This window comes from Cavia porcellus, unplaced genomic scaffold, assembly GCF_034190915.1.
Source record: "Cavia porcellus strain 051 isolate PalLab524CR breed Dunkin Hartley unplaced genomic scaffold, mCavPor4.1 scaffold_12, whole genome shotgun sequence".
NCBI classification, from domain to species: Eukaryota; Metazoa; Chordata; class Mammalia; order Rodentia; family Caviidae; genus Cavia; species Cavia porcellus.
The window spans coordinates 53,819,969-53,843,672 of NW_026947495.1; the positions used below are offsets into that span (position 1 = coordinate 53,819,969).

Here is a 23,704-nt window from a genome sequence, read left to right on the forward strand (position 1 = left end):
AGTCTTACCTTTGGCCAATATAGGTTTTTTCATGTCAGATTTTCTATCTGATTGTCCAGCAAAGAACACAAAAGAGATTTTTTTTTTTGAACTTTGCTGTTGAAGTAGTAGAAATTTCAAACTGGGAGCTGTTCCACAACTGAAGTATCATTTTATATCACTCTATTACTATATCAGCAGAAGCTATTAAAGTTAGTAGTTTAATCGAAGATTTATTGGAGGTGTAAAGTCAACACTCACTTTTTTGTTGATATAGTAGGGGTCCAGGTCCTCCAAGGGCTCTGACACCATCTCTGGAGGAATGTCTCCATAAATAAATGGAAGGTTCTTTCCAGCTTCCAAGTCACTGTTTGGCTTTGGTTTGTTCTCATCATCATCTTGTTCTTTTTTGGGTTTCTTGGCTTTCTCTTCTGCAGCACGTTTTTCGATAGCAGCAAGAGATTCTCTAGTAAAAAGGCGGAAGCTTTCAGGTCCTGGGGGTACCAGCAGTGCCTGTGCCATCTTTTCATCCTGCACATTTAATTACGTTTAGCTTCTTGCATAAGAATTATCTACAGTAAGTAAAAAAAATGCATAAGCATGAGCAAGGCATGTGACAGAAGAGAATAAAAAAATCTATCAGGATGCCATCTACTCATCTTTAGTAATTTTTAAAGCTATGAATATGAAGCTTTAACAGCTTTTAATTCAGAAACATCATTTGATCTAATTTTTAATAATTCTTTATAAATCAGCCAAAGTTCTGTTCTGAGTATTAAATTCTTGATTTAGCCATTTTACAATGTGTTGGTATATTAAAATATTGCATTTTATGCAATAAATATTTACAATGTGATTAATTAAAATGTAAAAGACGGTAGTCTTCTCTGAAACTTTTGAGCTAAAAGGTATGATAGTATATTTTTGGTAAAAGAATTATGCTAATATTACTTATCAGTAAAATTGACTATGAGCCATTCATTATTCCCTTCTCCCCTTTTTCCCCCATAATTTAACTAACTCCTCAAAGTGAAGTGCTCTTAACAATGAAATTATTGTGATACATTCCTGACTCAAAAAATCTCAGGCTAGAAAAACAACTTTTGCCTAACCCAGTTGTTCTGGTTGTCACTATCAACGGAAGCACCACAAAAAGTCTCAACGTCAGCAACGACAAGGAAACCACTGCCTCTAGCAACATGTATCCATCTTTGGGTAGGAGTTTCTTTTTCTTATTAGGTCAAATTTTTCCCTTTTTGACTTTTCACGGTGGAACCTTTGGAGGCACCTTCTCAGGTAACATGGAATATGCTTATTTCCTGTTCCAGTTTGCTGTCCTTCACCTCTTCCATGATAATTTTTAATTTTCTTCCTAAATCTTCCCATCGGAGCAGTCGTTAACACAAAGGACTGTGTGATTAGATATCCTCCACTCTAAACCCTGGCTCTGCCACTTATGGATGTGGAACCTTGGAAAATATAACCCCACATTGCTACATTCTTTATGAAATGAGAATCACAGGAAAAATTGACCTCTCAGGATTACAAAGAATAAATGAGTTAATTGATGTTGTGTCTAGGATAGTTTTGGAATTAATAAGGACTGTATTAGCATCAACTATCATAATCAAATTATCTTCAGTTCTGCCAACCATGATCCTTCTGTTATGGTTTCAAGTATCCCATTAATTCAAACCGTTTTCCTTTAAGTGAGATCTTGATATGGTGGAACCATAACTGATCTTGAAGCTTCAGGAAGGCAGTAAGAGGTATAAAATATCAGGGCACATTCATGCAAAACTGTCACCTGGCTGGGAGGGGAAAGAGTGAAGGCAGACAGATGGAGGGCCTCTACTCAATTTTCCAGGGAAGGGGAAAACTATCTGCAGGAAATGTTACAGAACTATAAAAAATACAGGAAATCAGATACTTGAATGTTGAAACATGAGTAACAGTTATTGTATTTTCCATTATGCGTAACACACATTTTAAAAAACAGATAGAAAATAGAAACAATGAGAACAACAAAATATGATGAGTACATCAGTCATCCTGTAAGAGCATCTATAACTATGGCAATCATCAAAGCAATCATCAAAAATATTGTGACATTGTTTCCGTCCCCAGCCACACCTCCTTCAGTCCCCTAATTTAGTCTATGTTCCACAGTAGCTTTACCCTAAGTAGTCTCCTAGTTCTCAGCAGTTCACTGCATGTATATCCTGAGCTTATAGATGAGAAACTCTGTCTCTTTCAGTAATATGAAAAAAAAAAAAAAGCGTATAGTCAATTATGTGTTTCTTGAGTTTACACCTGAATTACTAGTTCTCTGATGTGTTCCAATGACAAAAGTGTTTTAAAATAGTTGAGTCTTCAAATTAGTATTTGTATCAGTGTCACTCTATAGTACCAGACCTATCAAATAGTTACACCCTTTTTTCTGCGCATTTTTAAAGAGAATTCATGTTTTGTGATTCTAGTTTTTATTTTTTTAAAAAACTCTCTCCTTATCAAGTGATACATGAATTAGAAGACCTGTATACAATTCTATTTTACTCAAAAATCAATAATTTATCTTTTTTGCTTTTGAATTAAGGTCAGGCAGCTTAAAGTTTAATGTCCACAGTCATTTCATGTCAATTTTGATGGCCATATGGACAGTCTGATGAGGTTGTGTAGTTTTGAGTGCAGAAAGAGCAGAAGCATTTTCTGCAAGCCTCAAATACCCAGAGACAAGTGAGGCACCTGTCTCAGATCACCTGTCACGGACTGAATTGCTGGGTTCTTCCCAAGTGCTAAATGAGGAAGCCACAGCATGCAAATATGTCTTATGAAAATGCCCTGAAACATGGCTGCTTTTTAGCAGTAAAGAGTGGTTACTTTTCTATTTGAGCACTTAGTTTAATTTACATTAGCCCGTTTATTAACTAATAAATTTTAAAAAGTGCTTAAATTGGAATGGAAAATGTAGGTTAGCATAGAATCTGCAGCCAAGAGCTTTCCCGTGTCATTTAACCTTGCAAACTTCACGTTTTCAAACTACTTCCTCATGTAGGGAATAAGACTCTCTCATAGAGACTTCTGGATCTTAAGTTTTCCAAATAAAATTAAATTCAAAATATTAAATTTGGAAATCTCTCAATAATCTTCAGAGATTATTGTGATTTCTTTAAATTGATGTTGACAGATGTGGTAACAAAACTGCAAAGATTGATTTGCAAACTAATAAACATCTACCTTATTTATTTATGAATGGTCAGAATAAAAAATTTGGTTCTGGACAAAAAGGATGGAGCTAGGTGTGGCAGCACACACCTATAAGTCCAGTTCTTGGGAGACTGAGGCAGGAGGAACAGCAAGTGTGGGCTGCATAGTAAGTTTATAGTAAGTTCAAGGTTAACCAGAACAGCACAGTGAGACCCTGCTCAAAAAAAGTAAATACATAAAAATAAAAAGAAGGCAAAAGTCTCCGAAATTCTCATATTGTGTCTCTAACTCCAGAAAAGATAAGTCAACTTCAGATTCTCAAATTTTTCCTTAGGAGGGCAACTAGGGCTTGTTAAATGTTTGGATAAATAGAGAATTTAAAGACTCTAGTAAGCAGAGTTGCCCACAGCTTTACCTATAGCTTTGTAGTTTCAAAGTCTCTCATAGTGCTTTGATAAGTCTCTTAATTTGTTTCTCTTTTTTATTCTTTGTGAGCTTATTATACAAAACTCTTGTATAATTTTATATTTACATTAAGCAGACTTAAAAATTCTTTCTGGTGCTTTGGTAAGGAACATAGATTGTTAATGAATATATGTACATTATAATTTATTAAAGTACATTGGATTTAGTGTTATAAATTTTTACCAGAACTAGTTTTTCAAGAACAAAAAACTAAAAGGGGAAATAATCTGAGGAGATATTCCTTTTGATTAGAATCCAAAGAGTTTGTGTATGTGAATGTGTGCAAGCAAAGAAAATACAATTATTTTTTTAATAATTAAGAAGACTGGTTCAATGCAGTCTATTACAGAAACAGACCATAGAATATCAAACTTGGAAGGAACCTGAAGATCATTTATTTGGGAATATTTATTGGATCTACTATGTATGAATAATTCAGATTCCTTTATACTCATAAGATTACCCATGAATGCAACAAAAGTAATTTTCTCTCCAAGTAATAATAAAAATTACTTGATTCCATCAAGATTCTGCAACTGATAGTTTATTAAAATAGTTTAAATGAGGAATCCGAAACCACATCCAATAATCTTTGATCAATCTTGGCTTTGAATGCATAATTCTGTACCATTACATACAGATCATTTGAAAATACAATAGTGTTATGCAAATATTCACATTTTGGACAAGTTTTATTATGTAAGATGCAAAAAGTCACATTTGTTAATACCTTTGGCAATGCCATGAGGATGTATTGGGAGGCTGTCAAGCTTCCAGTGGCAGGTGAAAGTTTCCAAAATTCCAATTTCTACCTGAAAGCTCCAATTTTTAACACTGACAACTAATGCTGTCATTTGCTTTTCCTGAAGTGACAAGATTTTTCTTTGCTCACTTTGGAGACTATATATGCCAAATACTAAAGTCTGAATAACCATACTTTGTCAGTTATCTTTCAGGTGAAAATAGTGTTCTATGGAAAAAAAGTGACTTATTCACTCCTGATCTCAACAGCTACACAATTGCTTTGGCTATTCAGCATGCATCAGAAATTCTTCATGTATTCTCCTCATTTTATTGTAGAAAATACTAAAATATGTATTTTTAGGGTTGATATTTAACAAAATTATTATTTACCTATTTACTAGAGATTTGTTATATGAACAGGCATTTATTTTCTTACTGTAATACATGTTAGTGAAGAAGAGAAACCCTACTTTTACAAACTCTTTTGATTCCTGCTGAGACACTGTACATTATACCCCCTTAACTACTGCACTGTCATTGCAAATGTCAAAAGAATGAGAAAAGACAAATGGCATCCTGATATTAGTATGAAAATAGTTTAAAACACAGCTGTCTCCCAAGAGAGGTTGCAAGGCCTCAGTTGTCTAAGATGTACAATAAATGCTGGAGAAGAAAGTAGTTGGTATACAAGAGAGGAGATAATTACAGCTTCAGGGCTAATTGGCATGGACTCAGCAATTGGAACCGGACTCAAGCCTGGTTTGCTTTATTTTACAAGTTTCTTTATGCTTTCTAGTCCCCAGTTTCCCTAGCTCTGTAATGGAGATATTCATGTCTATGCTAGCACATAGTTTGTAATATAAATGTAACACTTAAATGAGAAAATGCACCTAAAATGTGAGCATAATGCCTGGAAGACTGGAGGCCATCAATAAATTAGGCAGGAAAGCGATGGCCAAACATATGTATTTGAGGTACAGTTGTGGTAAACAGAAAATCAATGAGAGTTGTGTGGTTGTCTTGATTCAAAGAATGAAAAAGGCACAGTGGTAAGGCCATTCCAGATTTCCATCTTAAGCCCCAAGTTAATATTAACCCAATGGAGAATCAGAGGTCTGTAAGGGTTTATAATAAATTCTGTTTGGGACCTGATTACTTTACAATGCCTGGGGTCATCTAGATGTAATTAAAATGTGTCACTGAGGCTTAGGAAGGCCATCTGAGCTGCAGAAATGTTGATTAATGGGTTATGAGATGAAGCAGAGGCTAAGAATCTATATGATCTCATCTAGGAAAAAAGTAGAAAGGTGTAGATGCAGAACTCATATGGCTTCTGATTTTAAGGAGAGCAAACATAGAAGATGTTAGACAGTGACACCAGTATGGTTTCCTGGACACTGAGAGAGCATTTTTCAAAATGTTAATTAAAAGGCATATATTGGACCTGGCAACTTGTTAGGCTCTTTGCCTTTGACATAAATGAGGAGCTGGCCTAACAAGCTAAATAATTTCCACTGAAATGTCTGCTGACAAACACAAAATCATAGGTTTAAGTCAAAATATTTTCTGTACAATAACTTTTCCTATCACTGATATTCTTAAGAAATCTTACTAGTGTATGGTTTGATTTTAAAGGCCAATATTGTATATACATAACTAATGATGAATACATTTGTATAGTTTAATTTGGTTTTACAGGTTCAGTCTGATATGATGCTTTCATATGCATCTAAAAGTATATGAAATCAACAAATACAGTGAGTACAAGCATCTGTCAATAAATCAGAATCTAAGAAAAAGCGGTATAGCAAATATTAGTGACCTGCTATAGCACTACCAAAGCAAAACGTATTATTTTTCTCATTAGTCATGTGGCACATAGGTTTCATCTTACCTACTTTTCCAGGGTAGTGGACAATTTGATAGATTTTATTGCTCCATAACCAGTTAGCAGTCTCCCTCTCCCCTCTCCCCAGTTTTTATGATTATGTTGCAGACAAAATCGATTGGTTCAGGTCTGTTCCCATGGAAACCATTTTATGTCAGAAAGCTATAAATTTGCTATCTTCAAGGACAGCAAGTTGCTCTATTTCAAACGACATGAGTTATCAAAAAATTCAGAGTATATTTCCACATCTTTGACTATTAGAGTTATAAGGAAGTACTGGGTATATTGCAAAATAAAAAAAGGATGCAGTTTACTTGGTATCAACAGAAGAAGAGAAAAAAAGAAAAAATTACTTTTATAGAAAGTGTACAATCTAAAAGACAAGATATACAAATTACTACCCTCTTACCAAAGAAAATTATTTATTATTTCCAACATGATATTAATTTAGAATTAATAATTAGCAATTATAATGTATTTTCAACACAAGTGAGAACAACATAAATTGTATTAAAACATAGTTATAGCCTTCAGAATATTACAATGACAATCATTGGGCACACCTCAAGGTAGACTTAAACACTACTTTCCATATTTCATGAATTTTGAAATAATGTCTGTTTGGTGTGCCTTAACTGAATGGCTTTGAAGACCAAATAATAGTAAAATTCTACTAAATCATTATTGTCTCAGATACTCCAATGTAATTAATTCATATTATTCATATTAGCTCATTTAACTATTAAAATAATTGTATGAAGTTGGTATTATTTTCCCCACTTTACTGATGAAAAATCATAGGAGAAAGGAGGTTATACAACTGGTACAATTTACAAAATTAGATTAATAATCTGTAGCATGAGGATTTAAATGGGTAATTTAGTGAGAAAAAGCTGGGCTTTTAAAATTACACAATGGGAAGATTCTTAGTTGATGTATGATGAAATGGAATTAGAATAAATCACTTATTGGGAGGTTACTACCTAGAGAGATTACTGCATTCTGTATCAGAAATGGAGTGGCCATATTACAAAATATGGTAATGTGACCCTCACTTTTATTTTAACGTTAAAGCAAGCAAGAATGAATTAATACAAGCATGAATCAAAGTCTTATCAGTGCATATTCATAGGTATGTTATGCATTTTGGAGCAATTTAAAGGTAAATTAAAAAATTAGCCCAACATTTTTATAATCCATACTGTACCCCTTACTGTCAGCGTGTTCTCAAGGAGGTCATCACCACTATTAGTCTGAAAGTAATTCTATGGCAGATAAATCACTACGTCATGACCAAATACAAATGAAACCTACATTTGCTTTATTATTATTCCCTTCCTATTAGCTAAATGCATGATTGTCAACATAGATATTATTTTATATTTAACAAAGTTTTTACACATTTCTGTATTTCCTGAACTCATATCATGCTTTGGAAAATAAACAGCAGGGACAAGCAAGCAAAAGTTTATCTCTGTCTGCAGAACAATTATTTTGGATATGTTTTCTATGACTTTGTCCTTATTGGATAGCTATAAGCTTGAGGAGACAACTGTTAGCTAATGACAACAATTAAGCCAGCCCTATAATAATGAACTCAGGGGCTGGGGATTTAGCTCAGCGGCAGAAGCGCCTGCCTTGCAAGCAGGCAGTCATGAGTTCAATCCCTGGTACCGATAAAAATGAAAAAGACAAAAAAAAAAAAAAAAAGAAAGAAAGAAATCAGTATCACTGGCTTTATTGGCTCTTACATTTTCTACTGTATATTTGAAAAGTGAAGTAAATCATGTGTTGGAGTTCCCAACATGCATTCCTCTCTGCATAGCCCCTCCAAGTCCCTTACAGTTAGTGTTAAAGGCATAAATATACAATTCTGGCCAAATAAAAGTGAAGGGAAACCTGCCAAGTGGATGTTTGTAAAAGGTTTCCTCACTCCTTTGGAAAAAAAAATGAGGGACTATAGCATTCCCTGGCCTCCAGAGCCTTTTGTACTGGGATGTGATATACTGCTGTCCTGTAAGCAAATTCACCATCAGAATGGATGCCAGTCAGTGGCTGACACACTGAGTGTGGCAGATCACAGAGACGTATTTACCCCTGGGCCCTAGATGGATCGCTCAGTTCTTGGACCCAAACAACCTCTGCACTGCTTGTTATGTTTAATAAACATCCTTCCTGACTATGATACTTGTAGACAGGTTTTTTTTTTTTAGTTAGTTGCAGCTGATATACCAAATAAATAAGTAGTTTCTGTCAGTTTCAAAACTTGGCAGCCAGTTCTAAAGCCGGTTCATAGCCAAATACTAATGACATATCTGTATGTCCTTTACTTAATAAGAACAGGTGAGCTGTGGATCCTATTACTCAATAAACAATAAAATTAAAGCAAATACAGTCCTAGGTAATTTATTAAATACACAAAATGAATGTACCTCTTAAAAGAAAAATAACTAAAAATCTGGGTTAATCGTCTGTCTTACATCAGTAGCTTTTGGCATTATTCCATCCTCCAAGGTCATCTCTGCCATGTCTCCATCTATTTGTTTACCTCTTTGGAGGAACAAAGGGATTTGGGAGGAAAATCATTTTTGTTTTCTTTCTGTACTGGCACAGCTGTCCTTGTTAGCAAATAGAAATGTTAGTTCCCAAATACAAGTTTATACCCGCGTAACAGGTCTCAGGTACCTTTGATAGTCACAGCACCTTTTTTCAGAAAAGCTCCAGGCCCCTTCTGGGATTAGTTCATCTATTCTTATAATATCCCTAGAAGAGGTTCTGTGGTCCTTTTCCAGTAAGCCACTCTGCCATGAATCCTTGACAAGTATCTCATTGCAGAATAAATCGTAATGTGGCTTGGCTTCAGCTTTCTTGCTCCATGATCTGTGGAAAAAGAGAACACAGTTAAGGAGATCCCACACCTTCAGCATTTACAAGGCAGAGGGGCGCTGGCTCTGGATCTTATTTTTGGAACTTTGTTTACTTGGTAAAGAAAGCAGGATATGTGAGCCTTCTAAGCAGCCTGGCCTGGTGTGTTCTAGGAAGGGTGTGGCCAGGATTCTGGGGTCTGCAGGGGACTCTGTTCCCTCTTTGGCTGCTTAGATTCATTTACTTAAAGACACGCCGGCACTCTAGAGCACATTTCTGTTCTTTACCTCCTTTTCCTCATCTCCTGTCCCCTCTTTGCTCCTTATCCTTGTCTTCTTTCTCTCAAGTACTTCAAGGCACAAAGAGCTAGACCGGCCGAGCACGTGGGCTACTTTGCTGCTGTGGCTCACTATTCTAGCTCCTTACCCAGTCTTTTTCCTGTCCACCGAAAGCCAAGATCAATTGGCTTAGTAAGATAAGACAAATAAATCTTATTCAATGGCTTCTAAAAGTAGATTTTAAACAAGCATGCTAAGCCAAAGCACAATATTAGCCTAGATATAACAATCTGATGGCCTTCCCTTTCAGCTGTATCCATTACTAAAGGCTTAATACAACTAAAAAAAATAAAGTTTATTTCAAGGGACAAAATCAGCAATTGAAACTTAAAACAATATTTATTTCAATTCACCTGTACAGTGCCCACAAGCCGAACTGACTCTGTATTCCCAACAACAAATCTCTTTTTATCATTTGCTCTGACAAAAAAATATTAAATCTCACTTAAAAATTGTTTGCCTAGTATATTAAAACCTGTCTCCAGACGAACTTCCTCCAAAACCACCAGTCTGTTTTCTAATCTGTTATCAGATACAACAGTATTATTAAAACTTGTCAATGTCTCTTGGTGACTTAGATGTCACACTAGGAAAAAGTGACAGTGCTTTTCTCCTCTGGCCTCTGCTCCCTCTCCTACTCTCAGGGACTGGCATCACACACACAGTTCTGCTTTCACTGGCTGCATGATGTCAACATACTTAACCAATCCAGTTTTTAGTTTCTCATATGTTGATGGGATCTATCCAGCAAAATAGACAAGTTTTGAAAATTAAATGTTTCAAAATTGCCTACATGTATGTGCATATATAGTTAGACACATGTTTGTGAATTTATGTATACTAGTTGACATAAAGTAAGTTTTCCACAAAACTGAAAGTTATAATAGTATAAAAGTACTGTAATTATTTCTGTAAAATGACAATAACACAATAATAATAATAATAGTACTGATCTGTTATATATTGGATCTAGAAAGGCCCCAAGGACTTATTTGTTGAAGGCTTGGTTACCAGCCCATAGTGCCATTGCAAAGCAGCAGAACCTAAAGGCCCGCTCAGTTTCACCTAAGAAGTGAGTCAGGTCCCTGAGGATGTCTCCTTGAAGGGAATACTCAGGCCCTCTTTCCTCTTCTGCTCTGTATGTTTCCTGGCTGCAGTGAAATTAATGAGCCTTCACCATGTGCTATTGCCACCATGTACTCAGTCCTGCCACACCCCCAAATAATAAAGCCAAATGAAGGTGGACTGATACTGTGAAACCGTGATCTAAACTATACCTTCCCTCCTTTTAACATGATTCTCTCTGGTATTTTGTTACCCTAAAGGAAATTTAATATCAGACAGACCCATGCATTAGAGATCGATTATTAGATTGTTAAGTGTATTCAATAAGGGTTAGTGTCCTTTACTTCTTTGCAACACATTCATTAAACATTACTTCCGTTGGCATCACAGCATGGAAATTACTAGATTTTAAGTACTGTGTCATCCAGCTTGGCACTAACAAGAATGACCAAGATATCAGGTTAGCTGCATTTCCTGAGAGGTTCTCCTTACGGATACTGAGGTGGATGATGTAGTCAGGTCTGATGGCAAAAAAGAAATAAGAAGTTAGGGAGGAACAGGAGAGTGGTTACTGAGAAAGCAGCACTAAAACTTATTTTCTCAAGGTCTCTTTCTTCTCTCCGTTCTTAAGAACATCATTGATTTAAAGATTTGAAATAATCACTTTATGATTCAGGTTTCAAGTAAGAGAAACTTCTAGTAAGTCTCCCCTTCCCACTGGAAAGAATCTTGAGTTCTGTATGTAGCTTCAGAAAAAGCAGTCCTCATGCTCCAAGCTGCATTATATCTTAATAAAGTATCTGTCTCATCTTTCAAAGTAGGTCATGCCTTATAGAGTAACTGAAATATAAATTAGATTCTTTAATCCCATTTTAAACTTCAACATAAGAATTACTTTGGCTCTTTGCTAAAGATTTCTAAGGAAGGTCTGGGCAGGGTCCGCGGAGTGTACTAGTGAATTTGGTGCACATGGTACATGGACTACAATTTGAGAAATGTAATCACAAGGAAAAGAGTAGAGATTACGATGAACAAGAGGAACAGCTATTTTGGAGAAAACAAGACAAAATAATAGCTAGTGCTAATTTAGTATCATCTTGTTTTGAAGTCCCATCAAGCTTTTGTTCTTCTGTCTCCAATGGTCTTAACATGTTGTATCTTATTGGATTTTATTATATGTGATAGTATAAACAAAAACTTTTATGGACAAGGAGATTATACAGAAATGATTGTTCATTTTCTGTTATTTGATTTTAAATACCCTCTAATCCTGTCATTCTCTTGAATGGTTTTACAATGTCTTGATATGTTTGATGCTACAGTATACGAAGTTATACTCAAAGATTTCAAGGAAAGAGACACTACGGTAACTACTTTTATGTTGGGATATCTTGTGGTAAAACACTATTTTGCTTAAATGGTTATGTTTTGACCTGTGCTGTTTTGTTGTTATGTCCTATTTTATCTCAATCTCCTTTTTTTATTATTTACTATTTTATCTTTTTAATTAAGGGAAAATAAATAAAAATAGCAGGATATATTATAGGAACCCACTTTGATTTCCTATTAACTTAATTTGAAACCCTGTATTGTTCTCACCATCTTGTTTTGACTGATGTCCCCCTATTCTGTTTTGCTTGATAGTACCAAGTTGGAAAGTAGAGGCAACGACTGTGAAGACAGTAAGATTCATTATGACGCCCATTCTGGTTGACTATTATCTTCTTATGAAGTCCTGTAATGTCTCCAATGTTTTGGTTTTATTAGTTTTGTTCTTTACTGTTTTGTTCAATTTTATTATAGCTAATGATATAGGCAATTCTTTTTAAGATAGCAAGAGGCAATATGGTAACCATTGTTGATCACCTTGTATTTTGTTTTTACATTATGTATTATGTCCACCCTTTTGATTTGACTGACTCTGTTCTGCTATGTCACATTTGGTTTTACTCTCTTCAAAAAAAAGTAATAAGAACTGTGGGAGTAATAAAACCCAAAATGTGTAATTGTCATTGTACAAAAGAGAGGAAAAGAAAGTGCTCTAAAGGATATAACTGCATGTATATTTAAGTGTATAAGATAGATAACCATATTACTGAGTTTTATTGGAGCATTGAACAGAATTGTTTGCAATCTCACTGATTGAAAGTCCACTTTATATGATTTAATATTGTAACTTGAACAATTTCTAAGATGACATTATGTAATCTATTAACTAGTGATTTCCTACTGTTTATTTTTTCTGAAATTCTATATAACTTGCACCCTTTTTCCATTTTTTCTTTTTCTCCTTAAATGAAATTTTAAAAAAAGATGAATAAGATATGAGTAGTTTGCATAATCAAGGTTGGAATATACCTCTTGCATCTGGTATCTAAAAAAACATAGAAGCACACTAGAAGACTACAAAGATCTTATTTTATTTTAGGAAAATACAAAACAAAAACAATTCCTAAAAATGTATGTGCAAAAGCAAATTTATTCCAAGATCTAAAATGGTGAGAATATCTACTTAGCATATGGCATAAGGAACAATAAATAACATACTCAATGTATATCTTAAATTTAATTTTGTAAATACTTATACAAAATTTATCAAATATGTCTTCTACTATTTGCTAAAATTTATTAAATATAATGTATTTCATTTAGGAGGTGGTGAGGTGAGTTCAGAAACTTTTTCAAATGACCTAGTAAGCTTATTAAACTTAGAGGTACCCCCATGGTTAGCTAGCCTTTGAGATGTACTTATTAGAATTTCATAATTTTTGAAACACAGGTAAAATTCTTCATTCCACAGTGAGGAAGTGGTAGCTCAAAAAGTGTGATGGAAACTTTATCATTAAAATGGTAACTTTAAATTAACCCATCGGGAAGTTAGCAAGTAGTGAAGCTGTATGAGGTTGTATAGGGAAACAAACCATGTGCCCACTCCCCCGTGTGCCCTAGAAACCCCCCTTGCAACAAATCTGACCACCTCCATGGTGATCTACATTAATGCAAAGTCTGAGTTTTCCTTGTGTTGTATAAGATCCATTTCTGCCTTTACACTAGAAACAAAGAGACCAGGCGGCTTAGAACTAAATATACATTCTCAGACACTAACTTCACTAACCCACATTCCTTAACACATATATCATATACATGTTCCTCATCTTTCTAGTCTTAGAAATCCTATTGCACAAAGCTTTTAACAAATAATACATCAATTTATATCACTTTTTTCTGAGTTATGGGATATGACAAAAACAAAATCCCTATAAGTGACTGACTTAAAAGTTTTCTTTATTCTTAAACACGATTCTATACTTAATATAAACAACTCGTTTTCTCTCAAGAACTTTTTTTTTTTTTTTTTTTTTTGTCTTTTGAGACAGGATTTCACTATGCAGTTCAGACTGGCCTTCAACTAACTTTGTAGTCCAAGTTGACCTCCAACCCACAGCAATCCTCCTGCCTCAGCCTCTCAAGAACTCTCTTAATTTTACAATAATAATAAATTTTAAAATTTGAACTTGGAAATATAATATTCTCAGATTGGAAAGTATCTTTCAGGCCATCTAGTTTCCCTAATTTTGGTTATAGCTGGGGTTCTTAAGACTTAAACTCAGAGAAATCCCAGCTGGTCAGGAGGCTGATACAAAAGGATTTTAAGTTCCAAGTCAGCCTGGGGAATTTAGAAAGGCTCTATCTCAAAATTAGAAAAATAAAAAGGTTTAGGGACATAGTTCATCAATAGAAGGTCCCTGGGTTTTATCTCAAGTCACAGACACACACACACACACACACACACACACACACACACACACACACGCACACACCAGAGGGTCATCTAAAGGACTTACTAAAATGCAGCTTCTTCCTGTGCCTCACACCAAAGCTGTTTATTGCAGTAGGCATGGGTGAGGCACCACTTTGCATTTCTAACAAGTGACAAATGATGCTGGTGCTGGTGACTCTTGAACTACATTTTGACAATGACTAAGCTTAATGCAAAATTTTGGGGTTTTTTGAAGTTAGAAACCTATATATTAGTCATATTGCCCTCATTTTAAATGATTTTTCAAAGATGACAATCATAGCTTCCCTCATCTCATTTATTCATTCATTTAATGTCCTGGGGCATAATTCCACTGAACTTCAAAATGATTGATGGCAGCATTTCACAGAGCCTGCAATAGCTTTCTGTCTCCCCGCTTGCAGCCCGACTTCCCTAGAGCCTATCTCATCCCACCAGTCACAGGGAGCCTAAGAGAATAGAAATCACATCATGGCGTTCTTCTGCTCAGATGCTTTCAGTAGCTGCCTAGAAGAAAGCCCAGTAATTCCCACAGTGGCCTGCTAGGTCTTAGGACCTGACTTCTAGCTCTCTAGGTAACCTCATCCTTTCACTCTCCTCCTCCTCGGTGATTACCAAGCCAAGCAGGCTCTGGCTCTGCTTTGTGCCTAGAAGCACAGACTGCTTCCTGACCCTGGAAAGCTTTTCCTAGTAAGCTAAACGACCAACTCTCTCATTTCCTCCATATACTGATCAGACCTCTTACACTTTCCCATCTTTTTCCTTGCTCTGTTGTTTCCCAAACATTTGTCATCTTATTCTGTGATATTAACTTCCTTATAGTGATTATTCACTTTCTACTTGTTCTGGGTGGCACCTAAGCCTCCCAGGGGCTAGAATACTTGCTGTTTGAGGGGTGATTGAAATACAGAGCTAATGTTTAAATTTTTAAAAAGTATAAAAGTCAAAGACACATTGCCAAGAACAATGGGATACGTGTGTTCAAAGTGAGGGGAATACTACAAATATTTTAGGGGTATCAATGGTAACATGTCTTTTATTATAATGAATTTTTAAAATTAAACATTAACCATATTTTTAATCACATTTCATTGATCAAACTTCTATGGTATTTTCTGTGAAATGAAAACATTGCAGTGTGTCTCACTGACTGAATCTGGAACTGTGCAACTTTTGGTTCTTTTTAAAAGTCAAAATGGCCATGAAAGGTAAAAATTTTTTCAACTTAGGACACAGAGGCAGTCATAAGAGTGATTTAAAGATATGGAGGACTTCCAGAACTGTTTCAGAAAGTGACAAGAACAATGGGATCAATGTACTCCAAGCGAGGAGAAATATTTTGAGGAAGATTAATAGCATTATTGCTTTCGTTGTAATAATTAAAAAATTAAACAATCAAACCTCATATTTTGTTCACCAATGAATCTCATGTCTCTAGAATAATATGTGACACATAGTAGGTGCTCAAAAATATTTTTTGAACATCAAATTATTTAATTTTGGTTTCTCAAAAATTTTAACAATTTTTATTAAGATTTACTATTTGGGTAATCAGCTATTTTGAAAGTCATGTATTCTATTTATGAGAATAGAGTTTGTTACAGCACACCTAGAAAAAAATTGAAATATCTTGATGTAAGGAATTGGTTAAGTAAATAAAGCAATTCACCTTTGTATTTTGCAGCCTTTAGGATGCAAAACACAAAACAACTCAATGTACCAAGAGCAAAGATGTCCTATGCATGTAGTCCTATCCACTCTAGATCAAAATATGCACATTAAAATCCTGTTTACCTCAAAGATAGTTGTTTAACTCTGGTAAGTTTACTGGACTCTCTTCAAAATAAAGAAAACTGAGAACTGAATACCTCATTTAGAGTATCACCTACTTGCAAATATCTTAAAGAAATAATAAGAATAATAGTAATAATAGTAATAATGGTAATGAGAACATTGCTTAAATGCTTATTATGTATCCCAAACACTAACTAATTCATTTAGTATCAACAACTAGAGGAAATAAATGTCATTATTGTCTTCATTTTGCAGGTAAGAAAATTAAAGTTCAGAGATAAGTAACTTGGCCAAGGCAACATAGGTAGTAAAAGTTGTTACCAAATCCTAGGGCTTCTTTCTTTAGATAAAGTAACAAAAGATTCTCTAAAAATATTCACCAGCCTACTTCTCCAGTTTCATCTTACATACTTTGCATATATGTTCTTCTCTAGCCAAACTGATCTTGTTACCATTCCCCAAAAGTGCCTAGCGTCTGGTGTCTGGCATTCAAAACTGTTCCCTCTGTGTTAGGTGCAATGCTGTGCGCCTGTAACCCCAGCAACTCAAGAGACAGAGGCAGGAAAATTGCAAGTTTAAGGGCAATTTGGGCAGCTGGGTGAAACTCTGTCTCAACATAAAATAAAATTCAAAAGGGCTAGGGATGCAACCAGGAGGTGAAATACCCCTGAGTTCAGTCCCCAGTGTCCTCCCCAAGCGCACGCACGCGCGCATACACACACACACACACACACACACACACACACACACACACATACTTCCTTCTGCTTGAAATTTCATCCACCAGCAATCACTGTAGCTAAAATCCTGTCTGTACTTCATGGATTATCATATATCAATCCCAAATCAGGAGTGATTTGATCCTGTATTCTGATTTTCGTTGTTATTGAGGAGGTGACCTATCAGATCTACATTAACTATTAATTTTCTTGAGGATAAGGATTAAGTAGTTATCTACTTGTTGGCTACAATTACCTAAAACAAAGTCTACAAATATTCTTTCCAACGCTATATCCAAGGACCCCTTGTAGAAGGTGAGCACTTGAAATGTGGGTAGGCACCAAATTTTGAAGAAATATTTTGGGCATATTATTTTTAATAAAATACCTCACTGGTAAAATTAATTGTACTGTTTGTCTTTTTTCTATTTTTAGTGTTAGCATCTATACAGATAAAAGAATACATGGGGATGACATCATACTTCCAGTGGGCAATGTTAGTCGTGGGTATATCTTTCTTTGAAACCAATTTCCTCCAGGTGGTCACATCACACCCATGAACAAATACATGATTTAAGCACAGCAATTCTCTGTTCTGAGATGTTCTAAAAGGGCAGAGCTTTCTTTGGATCAATAGTGTTTATCACATTTAGTTAGATTGTCACTTTTATCCTTAAGTCACAGGATTTTGGATGAAGAAATTTCTGTAATGAAAAAGCTACTTTACCCATAAACAAACATTCTGTGTGTGTGCATTCAGGAGAACAAAAGGCACATTTTAATCTGAATATAATAATTACAGGAAGATTTCTGTTTTGAAATAAATCGGCAACATGGCAAATAGAAAGCAAACAGTACTCTCAGACCAACAGCCAATCCTGGATCCATATCCCCACTCCACCTCAGCCGCACTAGGCCTGGGAGGTGCCCGCGTCCACATGTCTCCTACTGCTCGCTGGTACTGTGTGCTTCAGGCTGTTTCTTTGCAGGCAAACACAGACTGTTTACTGACTGTAACCAAAATGACAGCACGCTGTTTTCACAACCGAGTGTTGAGATCCGATTGCCTTTTTCACTTGGCAACCTGAGGGAAATTCAGAACGGGGTGCAACTTGTATTCCTTCAAAATGGTGGTGGTGATGAGTCCCATATTATCTGCACTCCTCTGAGGTTTAAGAACTGATGATTAGGATTTATTTAGCCTGGAGAAAGGTTTTAATCACTGCCTGCGATTAGATCAGTGCAAGTGGCAAACTCCACTGGAGCACAAGATGATTTAGAAGGTTCTCAATTCCGTTTGTCATGTTATTTTTCATCAGTTAAAACCAACCACAAGAGAAGGCCTTATCTACCAACCATGTCGTGTGAATAGATGTTCATAATGCCTCATTGTAGGACCACTTTAAGATGGAGAACATACCAGAAAAACAGGCCTGTATCTCAAAGAAACAAGATATAACAAAAGCACATGTTGGGGGGAGCTAAATTGTAATCCAGCACCCTATATTCTAGACCTGTGTCTGCTTTCACTTGCTGCAATATTTTGACACGCAAGATCTCGGCAATACAGTGGGACAAGCAGGAAACGGACCAATCAATTGTGGTACCTTTTTTTTATCTCTCATGAGAGCTCTAGGTTAGTGTCCAGACTTTGGACACTGTATAGGTTATACTCAAACCTTTCTCCTTTCTGAGAGAAAAAGAGTCAGAACATGCAGCAATACCAGCTACTCTGGATATGGGCTATTCAGTCCTGAACTAATGTTGCTAGGGCCGGCATAAGTACTATACTTATCAGAGTATATCCTTGCTTTTTAAGATGACTACAGACAACTGGGTGCTTATACATGCCCTTTCTAATTCAAACTTAAACTGCTTTTTCATGAGTGTGAATGCTGTGGGTTAAAGGCAGTTGCTGAAAAATACTACCCTTTCGATCTTTTCTAAATATACATATTCAACTGTATATCCAAAGTTTCCTCATGAAATTCTAGTATCAAAAGTCTCATTTGAGAGATTCTATATAAATTGCAGTTTTCTAAAAACCTACAAAACTTTATGTCTGGTTTTCAGTGAACTCTGGCTGTTCACTTGGGTAAAACCCCTTCAAATAAAGCTTTCTGAAATAAATGAAAGGTGAAAAAATATCTTTCCTAGGACCTGAATTCAGGACCCAGAGAGTCTGTGTTTTTCCTTCAGTCACTGAGCATAACATTGGCACCAAAATAGAGCCAGGGGTGCGCTGCCCTGATTTAGGTGTGGATGATGCCACTCGCTGCGGAAGGGAAAGGAGAAGGTTGCTGCATGTAAAGGCAGGAGGGACGCTGCCCAGTGCTTGATGGTTTTGTTGCCAAAGGAGAGCCAGAACACCACAGGTAAGGGAAAATTACATGTAATGCAAAATTTTACATTAAGCTGGGAATGCCATCACCAAATTGCTAATGAGGCGTAATTTAAAAAGTTGACATGCTCTGTCTGTTTTCCCTTCAAGGATAGAGGATCTAGTAAGTAAGAAACCAGCTAGAGAGAGCAGAAAGAAAAAAAATGACAAGAGAGGAGGCCAGGAGAGGTAGTAATTTTACCATGCACCAAGTGTCTCCTGTAGAACATGGGTGATTCAGGATTCAAGTAAAAATTTCTATACAAAATTAGTCACTGAGCCTTCTCAGTTTTCAAAATTTAAAAATTTAATTTAGACTTATTTTATGCTTATAAAAATTGATTGAAAAGCAAAGAGCATTTCCATATCAAGTTTGAAATATTTAGCCTTCAAAATTTTTATTTAGAAAAAAATTAAGAGAATGAAAACAAAATATTTTGTTATCACACAAATCTTTCTTGAAAAATATGAATGGTTAAAAAGTGTTTATCATGTTCTGATTAGTATATTTCATGGGATACTTAGAGTGAATGGGTCTCACAATGGCTCAGGATAACTTTCATGTACCAAATAAAAAAGCATATCTCATAAGGGCGTAAGGGAGGTCTCACTATTGTTCTGGTGTCTTAACAGTTGTGTGTTACTTTGTGTAATGAGCTGCATATGATTTAGATCTGTTCTGCTGTATTTTTATGAACCCCTAAGCATCTTCCTTTATTATGATTTTGAATTAGAAATTTAAATTATTTTCCCAGTAGACTTGTTATTTCTTATAGTTGTCACCATGTTGGTAGAAATTAATGTTTATACCAATAATAAATTATTCACTCTATGACTGAGTTCTTTAAGCTGGAAAGACTTTAGACTTTCATTCCTGCTAGCATCTGAAAGGTTAATTATTCATGCATTCATGGTGGACTGCCTAAATACGTTGTGCAGTATAAGGAGAGGTTCAAAGTGATGTATACCTGTGTGAGAACCCAAGCAGTGTGTTGCATATGTTGATTATGAGCCTGGCCTTGAATGTGGTTCTACACCCCTGTATACAACAGAAGCACCAGGCAAGTGCTTCCATCTATGGATCTTCTTATCCTGAGACTCAACATGTTTGATCTATAGCATGATAATTTTACTGTCCAGGTTGAAAGAACGTTGGACTTGGTGTAGAAAATGGTGCTAAGCAGTAATATTAAATGATGATTCTCTGGAGGAAATATGAAGACATTAAGTGCCCTGAAGGACACAGAACACTGTTTTATTAATGGTTGTGATGGTCTCCTTCCCAACTGTGTAGAGAACTGTAGAAAACTAACACCAAAAACAACTGAGGTGTTAACTCAGCAAACTGTCTCCTTAAAGAGCTGAAAAAATTGATTCACTTTAATAATGCGATTCCTTTTAAGAAGTGCAATTAATTATTAATTCTACTTTACTATTAGTTTAATTCACTCTCTTAAAATATAATTTAAAATGCATTTTGGTTTAAAAAAGTTTGTTGATTTACAGAAACTGCCTTTCTTCCATGTCTTCCAAAAACCGCAGTTTCAAAATATTGAAAGTTAAACTGTGTTGTTTCTATGAAAAGGATCTGGATATTCAAAGAGTGTCTTCAATAGGCTCATCTTTACTTGATTATTTAGAAGTTATTTATGGGGCAAACAATTTATCAAGTAAGAATAAAGAGGATGGCAAGCATCTGTATAAATTGAATGTCTAATGGTCCTCTTCTAAATATACACAATTGTTTGTATGTTCACTTTGCAAAATATACCATAATCAGAATCTAGGTAAAATTTTAGACGGAATTAGAGGCAGTAAACTATTTGAAACATAAAATATATGTAGAATAAATGCTGACTTGCTCAATTCTATTACTTGACTGATAGAAATAGATATGAGTATATTTCTTGTTATTTTCTTAAGTATTTGTAATGTCTTTATTTAACAGAAACCCACTCATTAGAATTTTGAAGTTATTTTAAAAGTCATTGTTAGTGAACATTGTCACTTCACTAGACAAGTTTTTACTAGCATCTCTGTATTTTATCAGTAATTTCTTTACTTTACTCCAGTCATTCAGTTCTCAAACCTGGCTGTGTATTGGAGCTCACTTGCAGAGCTTTTAAATGAACACAGAAACCCAGGCTCAGCCCCAAAGAATCTAATTAAAGTGGTCAAAGGTGGAGCCAAGCGTCGCTCTTTTTCCAGCCTCCCCAGTGACAGCAGCCTGCCTCATGGCTGCAGGCCACTCTCAGGGCACTCCTGGGGTACACCTTTCTGTCTCTCTCAGTGTATTCTTATGTCTTTCTCTACTCAGGTGTTGTTTTTAGCTTTTTTCTCCCCTCTTATCATTTTAATTCATAAGATTTCACAATTTTTTTTTACCTTTTCTCACTTTCTGTTTTGACTTTTCATTTACTGGTCAAAAGATTCTCATTCCAGGTACATGTATTTGATGTGTAATCTTATCTGATACTTCAGTGAGAAAAAAATACAGCATGATTATGAGTTATATGTTTGTCTTTTTCCAATGCTAATTTAATGAATTTTTGGTATAACTATACAAAGATTAATAGCAGAACCTAACACAATTGTTGAAAACTAATATTAATTAATAAAGGACTTACTGTCTGGGAATATAGCTCAGTGACAGAATGTCTGCCTAACATATCGGAGGCCTGGATTCAATACCAACTTCTTTAAAAAGACAAAGAAAAGAAAGCAAACAGAAATCAAAAGAGAATTTACTTTCTCTGTAATCATTAGTGGTTATGTTTAAAAATAATATAAAATTTTAAAACTTTTGCAGGCTGTAGGTCTCTAGGACATGGAAGCACCCAACCAATAATATTTTTAAGTTGCATAGCTAAAGGACATGTTTCCTCTAAATTTTAAGCATTTAAAGGTAAATCTCAATAGTTCAGACAGCAGAATTGAATATATTGTATGGTATGAGCCAGCACAACAGGAACCATATAGCCACAACAAGGGAAGCATTAATAGGAAAGGAAGAGAAAACAGGGCCTATGATGCTAGTTACAGAAGAGGTTGCTGTTCTCATCCAGAAGCACAGTGTCACTTCTTAGCAATAAGGTGGTGATTCAGTGAATTTTTCTAGTTCAAACTTCTGGGAAAGAAAAGGGACAAAATGTTCTGTATAATTCACACAAGAATCAGGAGATTAAAATTCCCAAAAGTCAGAAAATGGCCAAAGTTATTTAAAGAGTGACTTCCTCTCTTTTAGTTCACACATTGAATAAAACAATATTAAGCCACACTTTAATAATTCAGGGACCATCATTTCTCTTACTTTGCTCTTGCACAGTGCTTAATCACATGAAGGGCTCCCGGTATGCGGTCTCCAGAAGGATGAAAGCTGAATTCAATTATTACAAAAATAACTCCAGACTTTTAAAAGTGTTCTCTTAACCTTAAAGGAACTTAAACAGCCTCTGAAATTGCCTTATACAATATATCCTAGCATATGTTTATACACACTGTGTTTTAATACTGTTAACTTGCTTGCAAGTTCCTTTGTAGTTACTCTTGTATGTCTTGAGCAACACACATATCTTAAAATTTTCCCTTCATTAGATCTTTTATCTCTTCAAAGCAAAAGAAGAAAGGGATGGCATTATAAACAGTTAATTAATCAATATTAGGCACATTGAAGCTTATAGTATCCAGGATAGATGTTCATACTAATTTTAAAAGTATACGCCCAGGCATATGGACAAATTTCAGATATTCTCAGAACCTGAGACTGTCAGGCAGTTTATAAAACAAATTTTATCTTTGCTTAGCAAGAAAGAAAGATTGTATCGCTATGTTATTAAATAAATTAAAACCAGCACTATTCTGAACTAAAATTAGTGGTTATAACTTGTTATATTTTATTAAAGTGTAACTAAAGAATGTGTTAACTTCACCCAGAGTGAAAAATGTTGTTATATAAAATCAGAACACAAAAGTTTCTTCCAAATGAAATAGAAATGTGTGAATTTGAAAGACAAGGTAATGCATGACCTTTTTTTTTTCTCTTCCCAAATGTTATGCCTACCTCAAAGAACAATCTGTCTCAAGTAGTGATTCAGTTTTCATCTGTGTATTTTTTTCTACAAAAATTGTTTGTGGGGTAGAATTCAAGTGAAAATAAAGGCAATTCAAAAATAAATGTAGACTAAAAAGGAGACCCTAAAAGTACAGAAATGAACTGTTAATATCTTAAACTATCTTTCAAGAATAACTGGGTAATTAATGATTATGTTGGGAAGCTAATGAAATAGCCACCGATGTTTAGATGGAAACAAATAATACATTTTTAGAAGGCCATCAAGACATTAATTTTCAACCTTCAGTGAATTCACAATGTTTCTATTCATGAACAATAAGAAGAAAAAAGTAATTGGCATAGGCATTTATGTGAAGAAATTTCACTCTCTAGTCACATGTTCACTCTGC

The 23,704-nt window shown here is 35.1% G+C and overlaps 1 protein-coding gene across 7 annotated transcripts in view; it reads right to left on the bottom strand.

The window, feature by feature from the left end:
- Positions 1–23,704, bottom strand: part of Scn3a (sodium voltage-gated channel alpha subunit 3) — a 107,052-nt gene that overhangs the window by 79,833 nt on the left and 3,515 nt on the right. For 6 of the 7 annotated variants that reach the window (XM_013142571.3, XM_023561158.2, XM_023561157.2 and 3 more), the window contains exons 2-3: positions 8,969–9,163; positions 241–551 (exon numbers count right to left, since the gene is read on the bottom strand). In XM_013142571.3, coding sequence (XP_012998025.1) covers positions 241–501 — 261 coding nt within the window. In that variant the 5' untranslated portion in view covers positions 502–551; positions 8,969–9,163. The remainder of the gene's footprint in view (positions 1–240; positions 552–8,968; positions 9,164–23,704) is intronic. The other variant, XM_023561156.2, reaches the window with a different exon arrangement.